Genomic DNA, 18,910 nt, shown 5'->3' with positions numbered 1-18,910 from the left:
AAAAATGACTTGTGTCATGCACAAAGTAGATGTCCTAACCGACTTGCCAAAATGCTAGTTTGTTAACAAGAACTTTTTGGAGTGGTTGTAAAACGAGTTTTAATGACTCCAACCTAAGTGTATGTAAACTTCCGACTTCAACTGTATATATTGTAGACTGGGGCATGGGACAAAAGGGGATATGGTTGACATGCAAAGGGAAATATAAGGGTTTGGTTAAGGTTAGGGTTAACCTGTCAATGGGATGCTGGTAAGAAAAGTCCCCTTAATCTCTACCCAGTGGCATATGTATGGTCCAATTTGTATTTTCTATTGAAAATCTACTGTGTTTGCAATGCAGATGAACGATGTGCACACTGACACCCAGTGGTAGAATCTAGAGGCCGCCTGTTGCCATGTCCTGTAGTTTCTAGGCTACAATCTCCTTCAAAAATGATAGCAGGTATTGTAACCTATTAATAGTGTATTTGAGAAAAAAAATATGAACAATGACTTAGTCTATGTCTTCTTCTGACCCAGAAACATTAGTCCAACACCCATCAATGTCCTGATTCATGTATAATGCTGCAGGATATTAGCAGTGCTCAGTAGATGTCCCTGTTCTCTTGAAATCATAATACACAAATAACAACAGTACATGAGTTTCATCTCTGTGCTGATAAAAGTCCTAGCTTTGCCACCAACACAACTGTTTGCCACCAACACAACTGGCCAGTTCAACATCATTATCTGACTGTTGAGATTAATATAATTTTATTGTCAATGAACACGGATTCCACACCCCAAACTGAATGATTATGAGTCTAACCAGTAACCACAGAACTAGAATGAGTGATTCTATTTCTATGGGTTTAACATCCCGATAGAGTTTACACACAGAAAACTTTATGTTATTTTTGATTAGCCTACCTACAGATACCAATACTATAAGCAATACGGACATATTAAGCATGGTTATAATTATAATCGATTTAACTTTGAAACCAATATAAGAACAGATATCATTTATATTTTTGAATTACATCATGTCATGGGATTTTCATGTCATTGCCCCCCCTCCCCCTCCACCCAACCACTCTATCTATCTATCTCTCTCTCTCTATCTCTCTGCTGTGAGAGAGGGAGGAGAGATAATCATAAAATAAACCAGGAGCGATTCTGGCAGCGGTAGTGGCGCTCTCTCTCTTCTTCCCACGTACCGCTTTAGCGGACCACCACAAATCCACACAGTGACAATAATTAATCTCTGCTTGCAACCACACCACAACACCACACCACACTATCTACCGGACTCTCGCTTCAGTGCTGCTACTTTTCGTTTAAAATACGCTCTGGATTAGCGAGGGACAGCACAATATCCGGGGGCTACCACGACTCGTTCTTCTCCCCTCATAATCTGAATGACGGGCGGACGGTTCGATTTTGACGATGGTGGCACATATTGCGGTGGCTGGGAGGATGGAAAAGCCCATGGGCATGGCGTCTGTACCGGGCCCAAGGGCCAAGGAGAATACTCCGGGTCCTGGAACAATGGTTTTGAGGTAGTGGGGGTGTACACCTGGCCCAGTGGAAACGTGTATCAGGGTTACTGGGCACAGGGGAAACGACACGGATTCGGTGTGGAATCGAAGGGAAAATGGATTTATCGTGGTGAATGGACTCATGGATTTAAAGGTCGATACGGGGTCCGGCAAAGTCTCCACACGCCTGCTAGATACGATGGGACATGGAGTAACGGTCTGCAAGATGGATATGGAGTTGAAACGTATGGTGATGGAGGTAAGCGTGTCAGTAACAGTTTGTGGTTAGTAGGCTACATGTAAGGCAGTCTCACTTGTTACAGTGTAGCAGGGGGCACATGTTTCCACAAGTGTTTAGTTGTATATTTATAGTACAGTTGTAGTATAAGAGTTAACTATTTCCATTAATTGCAAAAGATTCGAGTAGAGAAGCCTGCCTGAACTATAGCCAGTGCCACACCACTGAACTCTATTGATATAGGACTGTACTGTTCAGTCAGCGCTGAGCTCTTCCATAACCTAACGTTGAAGGCATACTCCCATAGAGGTCATGGCTAAAAATAAAAATATCACTCAGACACACTTGAAAATCAAAGTGCTTTTTACCCAGGACAGATCTATAGACAGCTATTGATCACAGATCTATAGACAACTATTGATCTTTGTTAATTTGTTGCTGTATGGAATCTAGCGTACAGTAGTTTCTATATAAAGTCGTTTTAGAGTTGTTGTTTTCAAAGATTGTGTTGTAGGCGCAGGTGGTCATGAAGTTGTAATGTCAGGCAACCTGGTCTCGGAGCATTTCATATTATACTGTACTTAAATCCGAGACACCCCATTTCGTATGATATGTTACGAATGACAATTTGTATTAAATGTTTTGATTTGCAAAACATACAATATGTTACGAATTTGCAAAATTCATTATATGTTATACATGTACTAGATGTATATATCACGAATTCAAGCTCGGTGGCTAACGTTAGCTAGCTGGCTAACTCTAATTAGGCTCGGGGTTAGGGTTAAGGTTAAGTTTAGGACTTAGGTTATAGGGTTAGGGTACGATTAGCTAAACGGGTTAAGGTTAGGGGAAGGATTAGCTACATGCTAAGTAGTTGCAAAGTAACTCAAAAGTAGTAAGTAGTTAAAATTGCTAATTAGCAAAAATTGTCCGTGATGAGATTTGAACTTGTTCACATTATACAGCCACCCATCCACCCCAAACAACCAATCACCCTACTAAGTAACCATACCAAATGTACATTATCATAGTAATTTGACTGTGTTCTGAATTTACATGTACTATGTTAAGTCTAGTCTTTGAGACGAGGCTGTGCCAGGGCACACAAGCATAGTCATACACACACAGTTGCATGTAACTTATAGGTTATATCTATTCCAGAGAGAGAAATCTACTTTTAGCTGATTCATAGCATCGATTGATAGAGTTTTATTTATTGATTACAGGTGAAAGCAATAATGGATTGTAGGAAAGTCAATAGACATTAGTTGATAATTAAACACACCACAATATCTTACTTCATGCAGTGTGATAGTCAATAGATACAGTAGCATAATACACAAATAACAACATAATAATTAGATTTGCAGAAGATAAAGTGAGCATTGTCTGAGGGCCAGATCCAACAAAACCTGAGCAAACGGTATTAGCCAGTTCCCCCTGAGCAAGCATGGCTTCGAGTGCTTTCTTTTGTGCTTGGAGTCATCTAGTACTCTCATATCACTCACTGGTTCAATATATAAAGCAAAAAAATACAGTTTGTGAACCTGACAATCTGAAGCAGTGAAAGTTTTGCCTGACGACTCAAACTGAATTATTTAGCTGCTTTATCCTTTGCTACATGCTGTACTTCATTGCGGAGAAAACTAACGTTTGTGGGCGTGGCGTTTGGCAGGAGCAAGAAGTTAAGGCAGGTAGGTAGGCAGGTAGGCAGGCAGGTAGGTAGGCAGGTAAAAGGTAGTCATAATAGGATCAGTCAGTTTAGGAATCAGTGGGACAGTGTAACTCAACAAAATATAAATACTAGTCACTGACATGAAGCCTTTCAAAAGTGCCCTAATCGATCCTCCTAATGTGTTAAGATTGATTTTGTTCAGTAACTTATTTGTATTTAGGCTGATTTATTTCACATAGTAAGACAGATGGAGTTATGTTTGGCTTGACTGACAAACTTCCCAATGTCTCAAGTTACTTACCTCTTTAAAATAGCACATTCTTCTCTTTGGAAGCAATAATGATGGACAGTGGCATATCGCCTTGAGTGCACACCGGAATGCAGTATGTATTTAGAAATTGTAGACCCCCTGTAGCTTCTGAAATGGTGGGAACGTGTGTGATGTGTGGTTTCTTGGCATTTTGCGCTTCCCCCTTCAAACAAATATCTGAATGACAAAAACACAGTTGGAGTGTCAACTGAAGTTGTGATGATGTAAGGTCAGTCAGTGTTACTGTGGGGTTCGACATTACTGTTGAGAGTGTGGCAGGATTGTTTTCTTTTAGAATTAACTTCCACCTTTTCGTTGTATGACATTAGTGACTTTTGCCAAACTGCAGGCTTTCCAATGGATCTTGTGTGCAGGAGCATAAGGAAAGCCAAATTAACCTCAATGCCCTATGCACTTGTGGAGATCTGAGAGGATTTGAAAGGTGTAAGCAATATCATAATAGCTCTAACTTTCCCTCTGATAGGCTAGGTGCAAGTTTCACTATATTGCTTATGCCAATCAAAGTGTATCAGATCTCCACAAGTGCATAGGGCATAGGGTCTAGTGGTTAATTTGGGATTGGGCCGTATAATGAGTGGCCATAGCCTAAAGTTCCCGGGCCCTCCTTCATGGCACAACCTGTTTCAGGACAGGTTGTTACTGGGTGGGAGCTCATCTTTGAAAAGTAGGCTAACAGATTTGGACCACTGCACTTGTTGTAACCACACTAGGCCCTATCTAATCATAGATAAGGATACTCCATAGTAATGCCTTCATCCTTGCCAGGGCCGGCTTCAGGCATAAGCGACATAAGCAGTCGCTTTGGGCCTCCGGCCGCTAGGGGGCCCACATCCACAAAAATGAAATATGTCCCCCTTGATTTTGTTCGTCATTCTCACTCAGATATCATATTAACATGCCATTACCCACTGGGCAAAAACTGTTTGAACCAATGTTACTTCCACATCATTTCAACCCCCCAAAATCTATGTGATGATGTTGAAACAACGTGGGAAACTGATTGTATTTGCAAAAAGTCATCAACATAATGGCATATCATATTTTTTTCACCTAACTTTTACCCTAAATCCAATGAAATGGCAACATTTGTTGTTGATTACACATTGAATTCACATGAATTGACAACTCAACAAATGTAAATAAAAACTATACGTTGAACGTTGAAGTCATGTCAAATGTATAAAATTGCATGAAATTGGCTTTAAAATGGCAAAATCGTAATTCCCAAACAAACCTCGCTTAGGGCCCCCAAAAGGCTAGGGCCGGCCCTGATCCTTGCCAACTTTCCAAAACCTAAACAAACATTGGAGCACATGTCTTTACAATGACAAGAGAAGGCCTCTAACTTTAATTATGTACCAGTGGTAGCCTATGCTTTTCGACTATGTCTACTGCCATAAAGACTGCCTGGTTTGGCATAACGCCAAGAGTATATGAATAGCAAATGATGAAGTGATAGTAAATCACGATATAAACAAATACTGAAATATGAATCTCGTCATGGACGTGGTATCTTGAATGTGGTTAGAAATACATACAGGTCTGTCTGACTGACAGCAGAATCACAGTACCTGGTTGAGATTAGGTATTGTATATGATTTCAACCCATTCAATGAAAAGTTTCCAATATAATAAGGATATCATGTACTTTTAAAGATGTTTCCACTTCAATTGCTTGAGTTGACATTGGGCTAGTGTAAAGAGATTCTAATCAACTGTAATATTCTAATTTTGTACCCCAAATGGTTATTTTTTCATCATGACAAAAATGTGTGTTCAGGATTTTCTTAACCTTTGTATTAATTTTAGCAATTTCTTGTCCTAACAGGTACGTACCAGGGGCAGTGGACAGGAGGAATGCGACACGGATATGGTGTGCGGCAAAGTGTACCTTACGGGATGGCTACGGTTATTCGCTCGCCTCTTCGAACCTCGCTGGCCTCGCTCCGCAGCGAACAGAGCAACGGCACCGTCCTCCATGCCAACCTCGACCTGTCAGACAGCCTTGCCGGCACCAGAGGAGGCTTTGTTCTCAACTTCCACAGCGAAGGCGAAGGTGAGAAGAAAAAAGGCCTGTTCCGAAGAGGGTCCCTGTTCGGCAGCCTCAGAAACCTCAGAAAGTCTGACTCCAGGTCGTCCATATCAAGCAAACGCAGCTCCGCCCGCAGCGATGCCGCCAGCTCCATCAGCCGAATCAGCTCCAGTGATGCCAATTCCACCATCAGCTTCGGAGATGGAGTTGATGAGTACATGCCCCTGGAGGACAATGTAGATGCCACCACTACTGAGTCCTACATGGGGGAGTGGAAGAACGACAAGCGAAACGGCTTTGGTGTCAGCGAGCGCACCAACGGGATGAAGTATGAGGGAGAGTGGATGAACAATAAACGCCACGGCTACGGATGCACAATGTTCCCAGATGGCACCAAAGAAGAGGGGAAGTATAAAAACAATGTGTTGGCGCGAGGCATCAAGAAGCAGCTCATTCCTCTCAAAAACACCAAAACTAAACAGAAAGTGGATCGGGCTGTGGAAGGAGCCATACGGGCAGCAGCTATTGCCAAAACAAAAGTAGAAATAGCCACTTCAAGGTAATAATTTTCTCAATGTGCATGCTTGCGTCTGAAATGACACCCTATTTCCTATGCAGTGGACTACTTTTGACCCTTTGCTTTAAGGGCTCTGTTCAAAAGTAGTGCACTATTTTCGGAATAGGGTGCCATTTCGGACGCAGGCCATGTTGTGGTGGTGGTGTTGGTGGTGATGGATCCTACTGCTACGTGGGCTTCCAGTTCAGGTCTGCTGATTGGGTTAGGTTGAATGGCTGACAGGTTGGGATTCTCAACTCGGGTCAGGTTTTTATTGGTGTCACCTTATCCTACCTCTCTCCAACATTCTCCAACTTTCTCCAACGCTCTCTCCATCTTTCACTTTTTCTCACACACACACACACACACACACACACACACACACACACACACACACACACACACACACACACACACACACACACACACACACACACACACACACACACACACACACACACACACACACACACACACACACACGTACACACAGTAAAACATGTTTTGCACATACTTGTGGCACACGTAACACGTGTTACAGACTTAAATAAAGTTCAGATGATGAACTTCAGTACATTGTAAATTTAGACAGTGGCCCAATGACACAATGGAACAATTTGATACACACTGTAGTGATCCAAATAGTGAGGATCAAATCAAGACAAATCATGGTACAACCATACTGTTCACATCATTGTGAGGGTGTGACCCTGTGACACATGCAATTGTGAATATTGGCAGGTGAGAGACTGTCAACAATTGCAAGAGTTCTATAAAGAAATAGGTTATTAATCAGTGTTCATAGTTGATTGAGCTACATGCTCTTGTTTAAACATATTCAAGACATAAATCTAAGAGATAGCTCAGTCTTAAAAAAAGATCTCTCAGACCAGAATACTGAGTGTGTATTATAAGCATGGAAATCTGGCTCGTCTGAAATACATTTGATTGCGATCAGGTGGAACACCGAAACCATACACAGCTGCTTGTTGAACGAAGTTGAGCTCTTTGCTGGAAAACTACATAGAAAATATTGTTCTCCTCGACTTCGGCCTACATTCTGTGCCTACTGCCTTTTCAAAAGCAAGGGGTGACAATGAGTAATTTGCCAGGGCATGGAATAGCAAGGAGAAAGCTGTTGAACTTTTGATGTGGTAGTTCTCTTAGACACCCACATCAACTTGAGCCAGCCAAGTAATATCTCTGGTTCGTGTTAGAACATGTGAGATAGCTAATATGAAGTACAAAGTCATGGTCTATGAAGTCCTTATTACATGGGTTGGACTTGGAATTATTCCAAATAAAGTTAAAGTTGAATCAGAAAAAACGCTTCATTAAACAATAATATTCATTAAACTGGGCTATTGTCCTTTGAATGCAATGCACAGAGATATACTAGCATGTGAAACACCCACCCCCTATCTGTTTACAGTATCAAAATAGTCACTTCATTGCCATATCATGCCCACCCATCCCCCTTTCCTTGTAATCTTCTTGAATGAGAAACCATCATTAGCATGTTCTTTATCCTGATTTTCTGGCATCTGTATACATTTTAATGAGGGCTCTCATATCTAGGCTCACCATCACAGCAACTCCTCCTGTCATGAAATAGAAATATGTCCCTGCAGCGGCAGAATGTCTAAAATGAAGGCCTCTGCCTTTGAAGACTGCTATGTGGCTGAGTTGATAAGTGTGGTAAGAGCTTTGGAACGTGCGGACCGGGTTCGGCTTGCGTCACTTTTCCCGTCATCTGGGTGGAAGCCCAGGGGAGCGAATGAGAGAGGGAGGGGAAGAGAGAGAGAGAAAGAGGGCGAGACGAAGGATAGCAAGCAGTTCCTAGACCAGACCGGACGGTGTGTGCTAGCTCTGCTCTCCTCACATGTAAAGCCATCAGCCTCTAGTGTGTCAGTCAGCACTGAGCTCTGACTAAATAAGGCAAGGCAGGACTTGGCTTATCAACACCTGACAGGAATACAGCCTAGCAGCAGCAGCTGAGCTGATACTGTAGCCCTTCTCTGTCCCACCATCCACTATCATCTGGTGGATTACTCAGTCAGTCTATCTGGCTGGGAATAGGTGTTGGGTAGGTGGTTTATTGCTCATCTTCCCTCCGAGCTCTCCTAGACTTGCTAACAAGCTCCCATTTAAGCTTCTTAAACTTGGTTCAAGTCGCCTTTTTCAAATGTGCCCTCGCTCGGTCTCTTTTCTCCCCGAGCCATGTGATTTGGCGTAGCCTATGGCCCCAGATTTGAAAGCTTTCAGGAAGCCTACATGAAATTGTATGATGATATGAGTATAACTTGTTGTACTCCTCATTGTACAGTACTGTAGCTATGTGAGCCCATGGGTGGGTTAGTGCACAATGACTCAATCAAATTTTTGTCAAATCCTCCTGTACTCCTCGATAACAGATTAATGGCATGATTCATTCAACAGCACATCTGCACTATATGCATATGGAGTTCACATGGTTCACAGTGATTCACTGACTGCGAAACTGTCAGATGTCTACATGAGGCAAAGCCAATTGCACATGATGAAGACTTTCCTCAATGCACAATGTAAGCTTCTGTAGTCATGTGCCCCCTAAAGTTGATAAAATGCAACTGCATAGTCAGTCGTTGAAAAAAAGAGAACGTCCCCACTTCAAATTAAGGTTGAAAAAGCATACGTTTTATTCAATTGCCGCATGTTTTGCCCTTGTCAGCTTAATCGGTTTCAAACACTCCCTTTTATCCACCTTCATTTGAAAAGTTAAGACTTTCTTAAAGTTGTTGAAAGGATACATTCATTTCAAGAGACACCATGTAAATCCTCCTGTACTCCTCTGTATTCAGAGGCCCTGAATGACACTCGTACAGACAGTTGTAAAACCAACTACCTCTTATTGAACTGTTTATAAAGAAACACTATTGAATTAATCTTGTACCATTGAAATACTGTACATCTTGATAAGTATAAAGAAGTATATCATGGTATTCTGTATGTTAATGCATGTAAATATTTTGTTTTGAAAACAATTTTACTTGAGCGAAAGAAAGTAAATGCAACACAAATATCTAACTTGAAAAAAAGTTTAAACAGAAATGACAAAAATGATGGTTGTGATGAATGACACAATGCCTTCTATTGAATATCACACAGTGGATATGCATGTCAAGCCATTTAGTGTTTGCAACATGCATTTTACTGCTAAGAGCATGAAACTGCACGATAACCATACTATTTTATTATTTAATTCTCTACTTCTAATATTATTTAATGTTGGAAAAACCTTTGGCTCCAACAATATTTATTGGCAACACTGTAGCACCACTGAGCTCTCCAGTCTCAACCCTATAAGACACTAAAGACAGTGTCTATCTGGAAGGCCCAGAGCCATGTAGTGCTTCACCCTCCCAGACCTGGCTTCAAGTAGTATTAGATATATTTTGTATAATTTAGCTGTGTCTTATTGGGCTTGTCTGGAGAGATAAAAACCAATGGATCAGTCCCAAAAGTGTAAACTCTGTCACTCTTGGACTCTCAATCAACATGCTCAAACAAATGCTAAAAGTATTTAAAAGTAAACCAATTGTATTTGAACCCAGGTATGTACCCTTCCAAGTCTAACCGGCTATAATTCTGCTTTGCCTTCATCCAGAACGGCTCACGCCAGGACTAAAGGTGATGCTGCTGACCAGGCCGGTCAGTCAGCCAGTCAGGACTCAGACATCGCCAGGGCAGTGGCCAGGGAACTGTCTCCCAACTTCCATCAGCCAGGTAAACCAACGTACCCAACCTACCCAACCAGACCCCAGCATCTATTTATCTCACAGCCCCTTGTTGTAATCGCCTTTGTCCAATGCCTTTTGTGTCTGGGTTGTGTGTTTTTCTTTATTTTCCGTCTGGGGCAGATGTATATGCAAATGTACCAAATGTAAATTAAAATCTGTTTAGGGAGGAATATAATTAGCATAATTTACCTTGGGGTCTTTTTCATCCTCAGAAAAATACAAGGTCAGTGTTTTTTGGGATAACAAGTGTCACATATTTATGAGTACAATATTTTATATTACAGTGAACATGTTTCTGCAGCATCGATGTACAGTCAGGTCCATAATTATTGTCCCCCTTAAGCAAAAAAGACTAAAAAAGACTGTATAAAATAAATAAATAATACAATAATACTGAACTATGAAGTACTGTATAAGAAAAAGGGAAATTCTATGATTTTATACTCATACAATTACTCAGAGAAAGAGATTTTGTTTCTAAGGTAATTTATTTAAATCTACAAAAGATAGGGTTAACAATGATTGGCACCTCTGTTTTCAATACTCCCAGCACCCTCCCCAACACTGAGCGTTTCTCTAAAATGTTTTATCAGATTGGAGAAGACATTGGGAGGGATCTTAGACCATTCCTCCATACAGAATCTTTCCAGAGCCTTGATATCCCCAAATCCACCACTGGTGTGTGTGGCCAAAGAGCTCTATTTTTATGTCATCTGACCATAGCACCGCCTGGAGTTAAACTGCATGGCACTTGGAACTGGTGCAATGCTCAGATGACATAAAAATAGAGCTCTTTGGCCACACATACCAGTGGTGTGTTTGGTGTTGAAAAACAGAAGCCTATGCAGTAAAGTACCTTATACCTATGGTAAAATATGGTGGTAGATCTTTGATGTTATTGGGCTATTTTGCTGCCTCTGGTCTCGGGGCCCATGTTAAGGTCAACGGGGTCATGAACTCTACCAAGAACCAGGAAATTTTAACCAAAAACCTGGTTGCCTCTGCCAGGAGGCTGAAACTTGGACACAAGTGGTACTTCCAGCAAGACAATTACCCCAAGCACAAATCAGAATTGTTAACTGACCACAAAATCAACATTTTGCATCTCAGTCTCGGGACTTGAACCCCATTGAAACCCTGTGGTTTGAATTGAAGATGGTAGTTCATAAGCACAGACGAATGATATCGAGGATCTGGAAAGATTCTGTATGGAAGAATGGTCTAAGATCCCTTCCAATATCTTCTCCAATCTCATAAAACATTTAAGAAAAATTTTCAGTGTAGCTATCCTCACAAGGGGAGGGTATTGAAAACAGGGTTGCCAATAATTTTGACTCCTATCTTTTAAAGATTTTTTAAAATTACTTGTTAAACAAAATCTATTTCTCTGAGCAATTGTAAAATAAAATAATATAATTTCTAAATGTTCATATTCATCAAGGGTGCCAATAATTTTGGATCTGGCTGAATGTCTACATTGTACGGCACAGCATATTGTTGTACAAAAAAAAAAAAAAATTCAGCTTTTGTCAGCCTGCTTAGTTTTGTATGAGGGTGGTTCTTCAGTGTGATCAGAGACTGTAGTGTTCGTGTTACGGTCTCATGTATGTTTAACTCCTGTATGCATGTAGGTTGTGATCTTATGCCATCGCTGGGCATTCCTCTTTTTACCACATAGTCTTGCTCAGGTCTGGACCATATAGGCTCTTTAAACCTTATACACTTGACCTGACACCAGGATAGTGTATATCACCGACTATTAATAATCATGTTCCATAGCCAGCCAGCTTGCAAGCTCACAGTTTACTATAGCATACTACAATACTTACTATTGAATTCTGTAGTAAACTGTACTATACTGTTGAATACTATACTACACACTGTAGTATCCCTCGATCATGTGTAATATTTAGTATAGAAACTTGTAGTATACTGTAGAATACAATAGTAAATACTACAGTATTATCCCCGTCAGAAAAACTGTAGTAAATACTAAAGAAATATCAGCAAAATCACTCCACTGTTTTTTTTTACTGTAGTAAATAGTACAGTATTTCCTTTGCATATACGCTGCCCTTTCCCCTTCCCCATATCCCGATTTGTGCCACCCATAAGTGAGAAACTTACATGCCACATATTCACCACATGTTGTGTTCCCTATGGTTATAGAAAACTCTCCTTTCAGACTCCAGTCCTACCTACCTACAAAATGTGCTCCTTTAGTATTTCTCCAGTAGGTTTTCTCAAGGAGAAAGCCCCCCACTTCTATGTCAAAGATGATCAAACAAAAACACTTTAGTAAATACAGTAATGTCCCCCAAAACACTACAGTAAATACTAAAGTATACTACAGTCCGCAAGAACACTACACTAAACACTACAGTCCACAAAAACAGAAGAGTAAAAACTACAGTATATTACAGTCCGCAAAAACACTACAGAAATTACTATATTATATACTGCTACTTTTTTTACTACAGTATTTATACTATAGTATTATGTAAACACTACAGTGACTACTACAGTAAAGCCAGCAAAAAACACTACAGTGAATACTATAGCATTCCTACTATAGCATTTTTTTCATGTGCGCTGTTCTCTTTTATTTCAATAATTTCTTATTACTGTTTGTTAATGCCATATAAATGTCTTATTAACAATGATTTATCTTTGTTATTTGATTGGCTTTTCATGAACAACTGCTGAGGATGTAGAGATTTAGTAAGGGATCATAGCACTTTGATGCTATTAATAGTATAATAAATATTATGAACCATGATTCCATTTGATAACACTGCTTGCGTCAAAAAGGTATCAACTTTGTTGGCTTGCGAACTCCACTTGTGTCAGCTGTGTGACAGTGTTGGACTCACCAGTGGTCAGGAGAATGTCGAGAATCCTTCCAACCTTTAATAATAAACCAACTGGGACAGCTTTGAAACTTCATTAACCTCTGCAGGATCGGTGCCCCCCGTGGGACGGTTGAGCTAACATAGGCTAATGTGATTAGCATGAGGTTGTAAGTAACAAAAAACATTCCCAGGACATAGACATATCTGATATGGGCAGAAAGATTAAATTGTTGTTAATCTAACTGCACTGTCCAATTTACAGTAGCTATTACAGTGAAAGAATACAATGCTATTGTTTGAGGAGAGTGCACAATCATGAACTTGACAATGTATTAATAAACCAATTAGGCATATTTGGACAGTCTTGATACAACATTTTGAACAGATGTGCAATGGTTCATTGGATCTGTATAAAACTTTGCACATACACTGCTGTCATCTAGTGGCCAAAATCTAAATTGCGCCTGGGCTGGCCTTTCCCTTACATTTCAAAGATGATGGTACAAAACCCCCCCACAAAAAAACGTGTTTTTTTTATCTTTTACCAGATCTAATGTGTTATATTCTCCTACATTATTTTCACATTTCCACAAACTCCAAAGTGTTTCCTTTCAAATGGTATCAAGAATATGCATATCCTTGCTTCAGGTCCTAAGCTACAGGCAGTTAGATTTGGGTATGTCATTCTAGGCGGGAATTGAAAAAAAGGGTCAGATCCTTATTAAGGAACAAGTATGTTAAATCATGGATGCAGAAAAGGCATCCTAACCATGATATAACTCACAGTGAATAAATGTGAATTTATGATTTACCAAAAGCAACACAAAATAATATTTAGGTGTATGTTTATATCCGTATCTGAAATTGGGATTCAGCACTAAGTGCTTGTTGAGGGGGAAAAAAACAAATTTGTGTTGATTGTGATATAAACACATGGCATTAATTCAAACATTGTGATATATTAGATCACTGTTTACATGGACTTAGTATAGCTAAAGACTGTATGATAATAATGTCTTTCCATTTTCTAGGCCCTGATTATATAAAGCAGAGGTTCAATGAACCTATTGAACCTATTGTCCAAGAGGAGAAGAAAGAGAAGTCCTCCTCAAGTAGCCCTCATTTCTACCGTAAAGGCACAACCCCAGACCACTCTCCTACTGCGACTCCCCAGCCCTCTCCCCCACCAACACCCCCACCAGCGCCAGCCCCAGAGCCCAAAAAGAGCCTCTTCAGCAAGCTCACCCCCAAGCCAGGGAAAGAGAATAACACCCCTTCAGCAGAGAGCCAGGCCCCGGTCATCACAAAGGCAGTCTCTAAGACATCGTTGAAACAGGAAGTAAGACAAGAAGTGCCTCCCCAACCGAAAACTTTCAAGATGGCGGAGTCGGTCCCCGTCAGCCCTGGCAATGGACAGCTGCACACTGACACTGAGTACCACGGCTACTACATGAAGGCAGACGTGAAGATCCCCCCAGATGAACCTGAGGGAGTAGAGGAGGAGCATGTTACCCTGTCCACCTTTGCCCAGATGCCACAGCCCGCAAAACCTATGGCGCAATACAGGACACCCACCCCAAAACCTGGAGCGCCAAAGTCAGCAGCCAAAGAAAGCAAACCTGAGCTAACGCTTAAGAAACAAGATTCGTATAAGCCAAAAAGCCTAGCAGAAACTAGGAAACAAGCCAGCTTGGAGATCACCACGGATTTCGTAGAGGAAGAGTCAGTAAGTAACTCATACTGTATGATGATGAAAATGGGAAAACTGAAGCAAAGAGAAAGAAAGGTGTCATTTCAGAACAACGTATGAAACATCAAAGGTAGTCTCATATTTTCTGTGATAATGCCTAGCTAACTTTCAAATGCTGTTATTGAAATGTTCTCCTGAAGCTTTGTCTTTCCTACTTCACAGGGTCCTAACTCAATACTGGTTGCCCTTGTAATGCTGTTGAATATTGGTCTAGCAATAATTTTTATCCATTTTTTAACCTGACGGAATCTGAACTGAGGTAAGAGTCAGCTTAATAACATTTATTCAGATGTTATGAATTGTAGAGCATTGTGATACAGTAGTTTTTTTCCCATTACATTTTAAAGTGTAAATTGCAAGTTTTACATGACATTAAGATACAGATAAGCCTGAATGTGATTCAACATAACTATTAACCCTCTAACTGTTTTGACCCTTCAGTGAACTCATCAAAACTAGTGGCATAGGTCCCTAACTCTCTGCATTTGCGTCAACGGCCTTTAAAAATGGCACCGGTCAAGCACAGACACAGGCAAAGGAGGACTGTAAATAGTGTGAAACATTGGAGAAAGATGAGACCAGCACCATTCGGCCCAGACGCTGCCCAGTTTCTCTGCCGATGATTTGTGACTCGCTTTGGTTCTGTGAAAAGCTGAAGCAAGCAGTCATTGGGCAAGCAACAAAAAAACAATCTGCTGATCCAAGCTGTTTACCAGTCAAGTGCGTTGCCACTTCATATGCCCTGACAGGGGGATGTGGAGGGGGGTGGGCAGGGGGGATATGTTCAGAGATGCACTTTTAGTTGACAGAAGCTAACAGCTGCCTTACTATTTTACCATCTGACGTTTTAGTGGGGAGATGCAGTGCACAAGGCTGCCAGAGGAATGTGTTTCGGCAGACTTTGCTGCCTTGGGAGTGCGTCTCGGTGTGTCTCAGTGTTCACTATACTATTCACTTGGTCAATAAGAAATCATACATGTTTCGAAGTGGCACTCACCAGTCTTATTCCATTCCCCACTGCTAAAGCCTTGTCTTACTTCTCATGTTAGGACATGCTTGTGCATGGGGCTGTTTCAAGTGCATCTGTTTTATGTATTAGTTAGTAACTGTTAGGTTTTCATATTTTTTTCTCCCTTTGTCTGTTTATCCTTAGGCATTACAAATTATTAAGATAAGATAGTATTTATTTAAGTCTAGTCCATGCATTTCTCAAACTTTTTGAAGATCCTTCAAATTCAAAGGAATTTCCATAAAGCCTATGTTACACAAATCAGTTCATTTGAAAGAAATTGCAACATTTAATTCCAGTTATTGTGAGGACATATTTCTAAATAGTCAAATTTGAGAGTAATTTATATGCAATTGAAGTATCTTAGCAGTATACAGGCACAGATGTTTTTGACTAACCAGCTATTGGCTGGAAGCTGGCTACATACAAACTTATAAGATGACATAGTTAACCAACACTGTGATAAAAAAGTAGACTTTATTTGAAGATGTTAGTAATTTAGAGCTAAATTTGGGATATTGAATCATTTTCCGACAGATAAAAATGTGTTTTATTGAATCTATCTCTCTCTCTCTCTCTCTCTCTCTCTCTCTCTCTCTCTCTCTCTCTCTCTCTCTCTCTCTCTCTCTCTCTCTCTATCTATCTATCTATCTATCTATCTATCTATCTATCTATCTATCTATCTATCTATCTATCTATCTATCTATCTATCTATCTATCATCTATCTATCTATCTATCTATCTATCTATCTATCCAGCCAGTGATAAAGTTTGTTAACATGGCTAGTCATTCACACAGTGTACTTTATGTATACTGACCCTACAGTATATTGCACCAAATTGGTTGCTTGTAATTTGATTGACTTTAAGGCAAAGGACTGTAGTTTTGGGTGTGGTTTGCACTTGCAGATAGATTTTGCCAGTTTTTCTTGTGCAATCAAGGATCAATGTGCAAACATTTTTTAGTCTAAAATGTTTTGTGAAATAAAGGCATAATGGTTCATTTTCAAATGGAAGCATATGACTTTCCAATTTCTTATTTTTTTCCTATTTTGTAATATGGCATCCAACATTGATTTATTGCCACATGAATATAACATGAAGAGAATACATAAGAATAAAGTGATTTGTTTGGTTTGATTTTAATTAGAAAATATGCAGTTGCATCTTGTAGAATTATGTTGAGGAATTGTTAGATAAAAAAAAACTGTGTGCACAGGTTGGTTGGTTGATGCATGTCAAATTATTTCCTTAATAGTTTGGCGTCTTTAATTTGGCCAAGCCAACACCACAGCTAGCCTACCAACACTGGACCTCATGCTTACTAACTTGCACGGTTGTGAAAGCAGCCCAACGCTCGAAACCTACTCCGCAAATAACACCTTGTTATGTGTGTTGAATACATTCAGGTAGAGTAAATGGTTGGCTAAATGTCATAACATTAGCATGACGTTCCAGTTTACTTTGGATAAGACAGTAGAGAGAGAGTCATTGTCTTAAATATGTGAAAGTCTAATTACTGTATTCAATGTCATCAATATAATATTTTATTTTTGTTGTGACTAGTTAGCTAAGCATGCCTATTCGGTTTTATTTTTTGAATAATAGATATGTTCTGTTTGCTCAGTTAAAATAGAATGAAATGTATTATATTTATAAAACTGTACATTTTGGTAAACTGTTTTGATAGGTGTAGGAGATGCATTTTCACTGGTAACATTGCCATTTGCAACAATGCTGAGAGTATGGTATGAGGAGGATTTGAAGGATGCATCAGTTGGAATTCAGGGCAGTAACTTTGAGATGTTTTACAGAGGTTTGGTCAGACAGACTGCCACAGAGAGAATGTGAGATTGGAAGAAGAAAGCATCAGAAGGGGAAATGGCTCCAGATATGTTTATTACTACTTTTCTGAATGTAAAGTAATAAAGAACATTTAGAGCACAGAGTTAAAGGGCAAATCCGCCAGTTTTCCACCTCATATTCATGATCTCTTGCACCATACCACCCACTGGGCACAGATGTCAAGTCAACGTCTTTTCCACGTTGGTTCCATGTCATTTCATTGAAATGACATGGAAACAACGTTGATTCAACCACTGTGTGCCCAGTGGGCAGTGTCTAATTATATGAAAACGGTGCATTTCTATGATCCGTGGTTAAAAAGAGGAAATACCTAAAAAAATGCTTCTCTATGACATCACAGGGTAGGACTAAAAGTAAGAAAAACTGTGATTTTCAAAACTTGTAACGAGTTTGTAGTCAGAGGGAGGGTAATTGTCTTGCTCCCAACGTCAACACAAATCTCATAGTGTTTGAAAATCACTGTTTTTAAACTGTCTTAACTTTTGATGTCATCAGGTGGAGCTTTTTACTTCATTTTTTCTACTAAATATAGAAATGTGCCGTTTCCACATCTGTAGACACTGGTATTGTGCTGGAGATAATGATAATGAAAAAAGTGGGTGGAGTTGCCCTTTACAGAGCACAGGCAAAGTTCAAAGTTGAAAGAACCACAATGAATGATCAATAATTTATTTTTCTTGTCTAAACTGTATTTGCACACAGCTATGTATAAGGCTATTTTCTACTAATTGTACCTGATGCTACATACATTTTTTGGCCAAAATTCTGAGCTGTTATTACTGTTTAAAGGCAAAGGAACAGTCTATTTGTGTATGATTGTATTTTTCTAAAATGTTCTAAACTATATTTTGGAAAACTAGCCTGTACATTTTTGGAAAATGTAACTCACAATTTGATAGATATTTTTAATTAGTGATTTTAATATCAATTCAATATTTGTGAACTGCTGCCAGGCTTACAAAGAATATAATTGAATACAAAATAAACAACATTAAGCTATATTGGGCAATTTGTTTGGATATTTATGATCTTCTGACCACAATGACTTTAATGGATTTTTGGGACAGTTCTCTCTGTCCAATTTTGTGTGTGATCTTGTGTGAGTGGGGGCCAGGTTTTTTCTGTCCTTTATCAGAAGTCGGATCAGTGAAGGTAAGGAGGTTATCTGAAAAGAGACACATCAGATTTGACCACAGATCTAAAGGTGTTAATACTCAAACGACAATGATATTCCAGTCAGTTGTTGACATTGTATGTTTTATAGTTCTCACTCCAACACCCTGACATAACACTTTGAAT

The 18,910-nt window shown here is 39.8% G+C and overlaps 1 protein-coding gene and 1 non-coding gene across 3 annotated transcripts; both read left to right on the top strand.

Moving 5' to 3' along the window:
- Positions 1-1,130: 1,130 nt before the first annotated feature.
- On the top strand, positions 1,131-18,696 carry LOC135558736 (junctophilin-1-like). Of its 2 annotated transcripts, XM_064992817.1 has the most exons (6): positions 1,131-1,779; positions 5,596-6,358; positions 10,002-10,120; positions 14,018-14,712; positions 14,899-14,995; positions 17,560-18,696. In XM_064992817.1, the coding sequence occupies exons 1-5, from the start codon at positions 1,401-1,403 to the stop codon at positions 14,977-14,979; spliced, it is 2,037 nt and encodes a 678-aa protein (XP_064848889.1). In that variant the 5' UTR covers positions 1,131-1,400; the 3' UTR covers positions 14,980-14,995; positions 17,560-18,696. The 2 variants fall into 2 exon arrangements, with proteins under 2 accessions (XP_064848889.1, XP_064848888.1); XM_064992816.1 differs by lacking the exons at positions 14,899-14,995; positions 17,560-18,696 and having other exon boundaries at positions 14,018-14,796.
- LOC135559102 (U7 small nuclear RNA) lies at positions 12,342-12,394 on the top strand. Its single transcript, XR_010458444.1, has one exon. It is a non-coding gene; the product is annotated as a U7 small nuclear RNA (small nuclear RNA).
- Positions 18,697-18,910: the final 214 nt, after the last annotated feature.

Source organism: Oncorhynchus masou, chromosome 17 (assembly GCF_036934945.1).
Source record: "Oncorhynchus masou masou isolate Uvic2021 chromosome 17, UVic_Omas_1.1, whole genome shotgun sequence".
Taxonomy (NCBI): Eukaryota; Metazoa; Chordata; class Actinopteri; order Salmoniformes; family Salmonidae; genus Oncorhynchus; species Oncorhynchus masou.
This window is presented reverse-complemented; position numbering and strand designations above follow the sequence as displayed.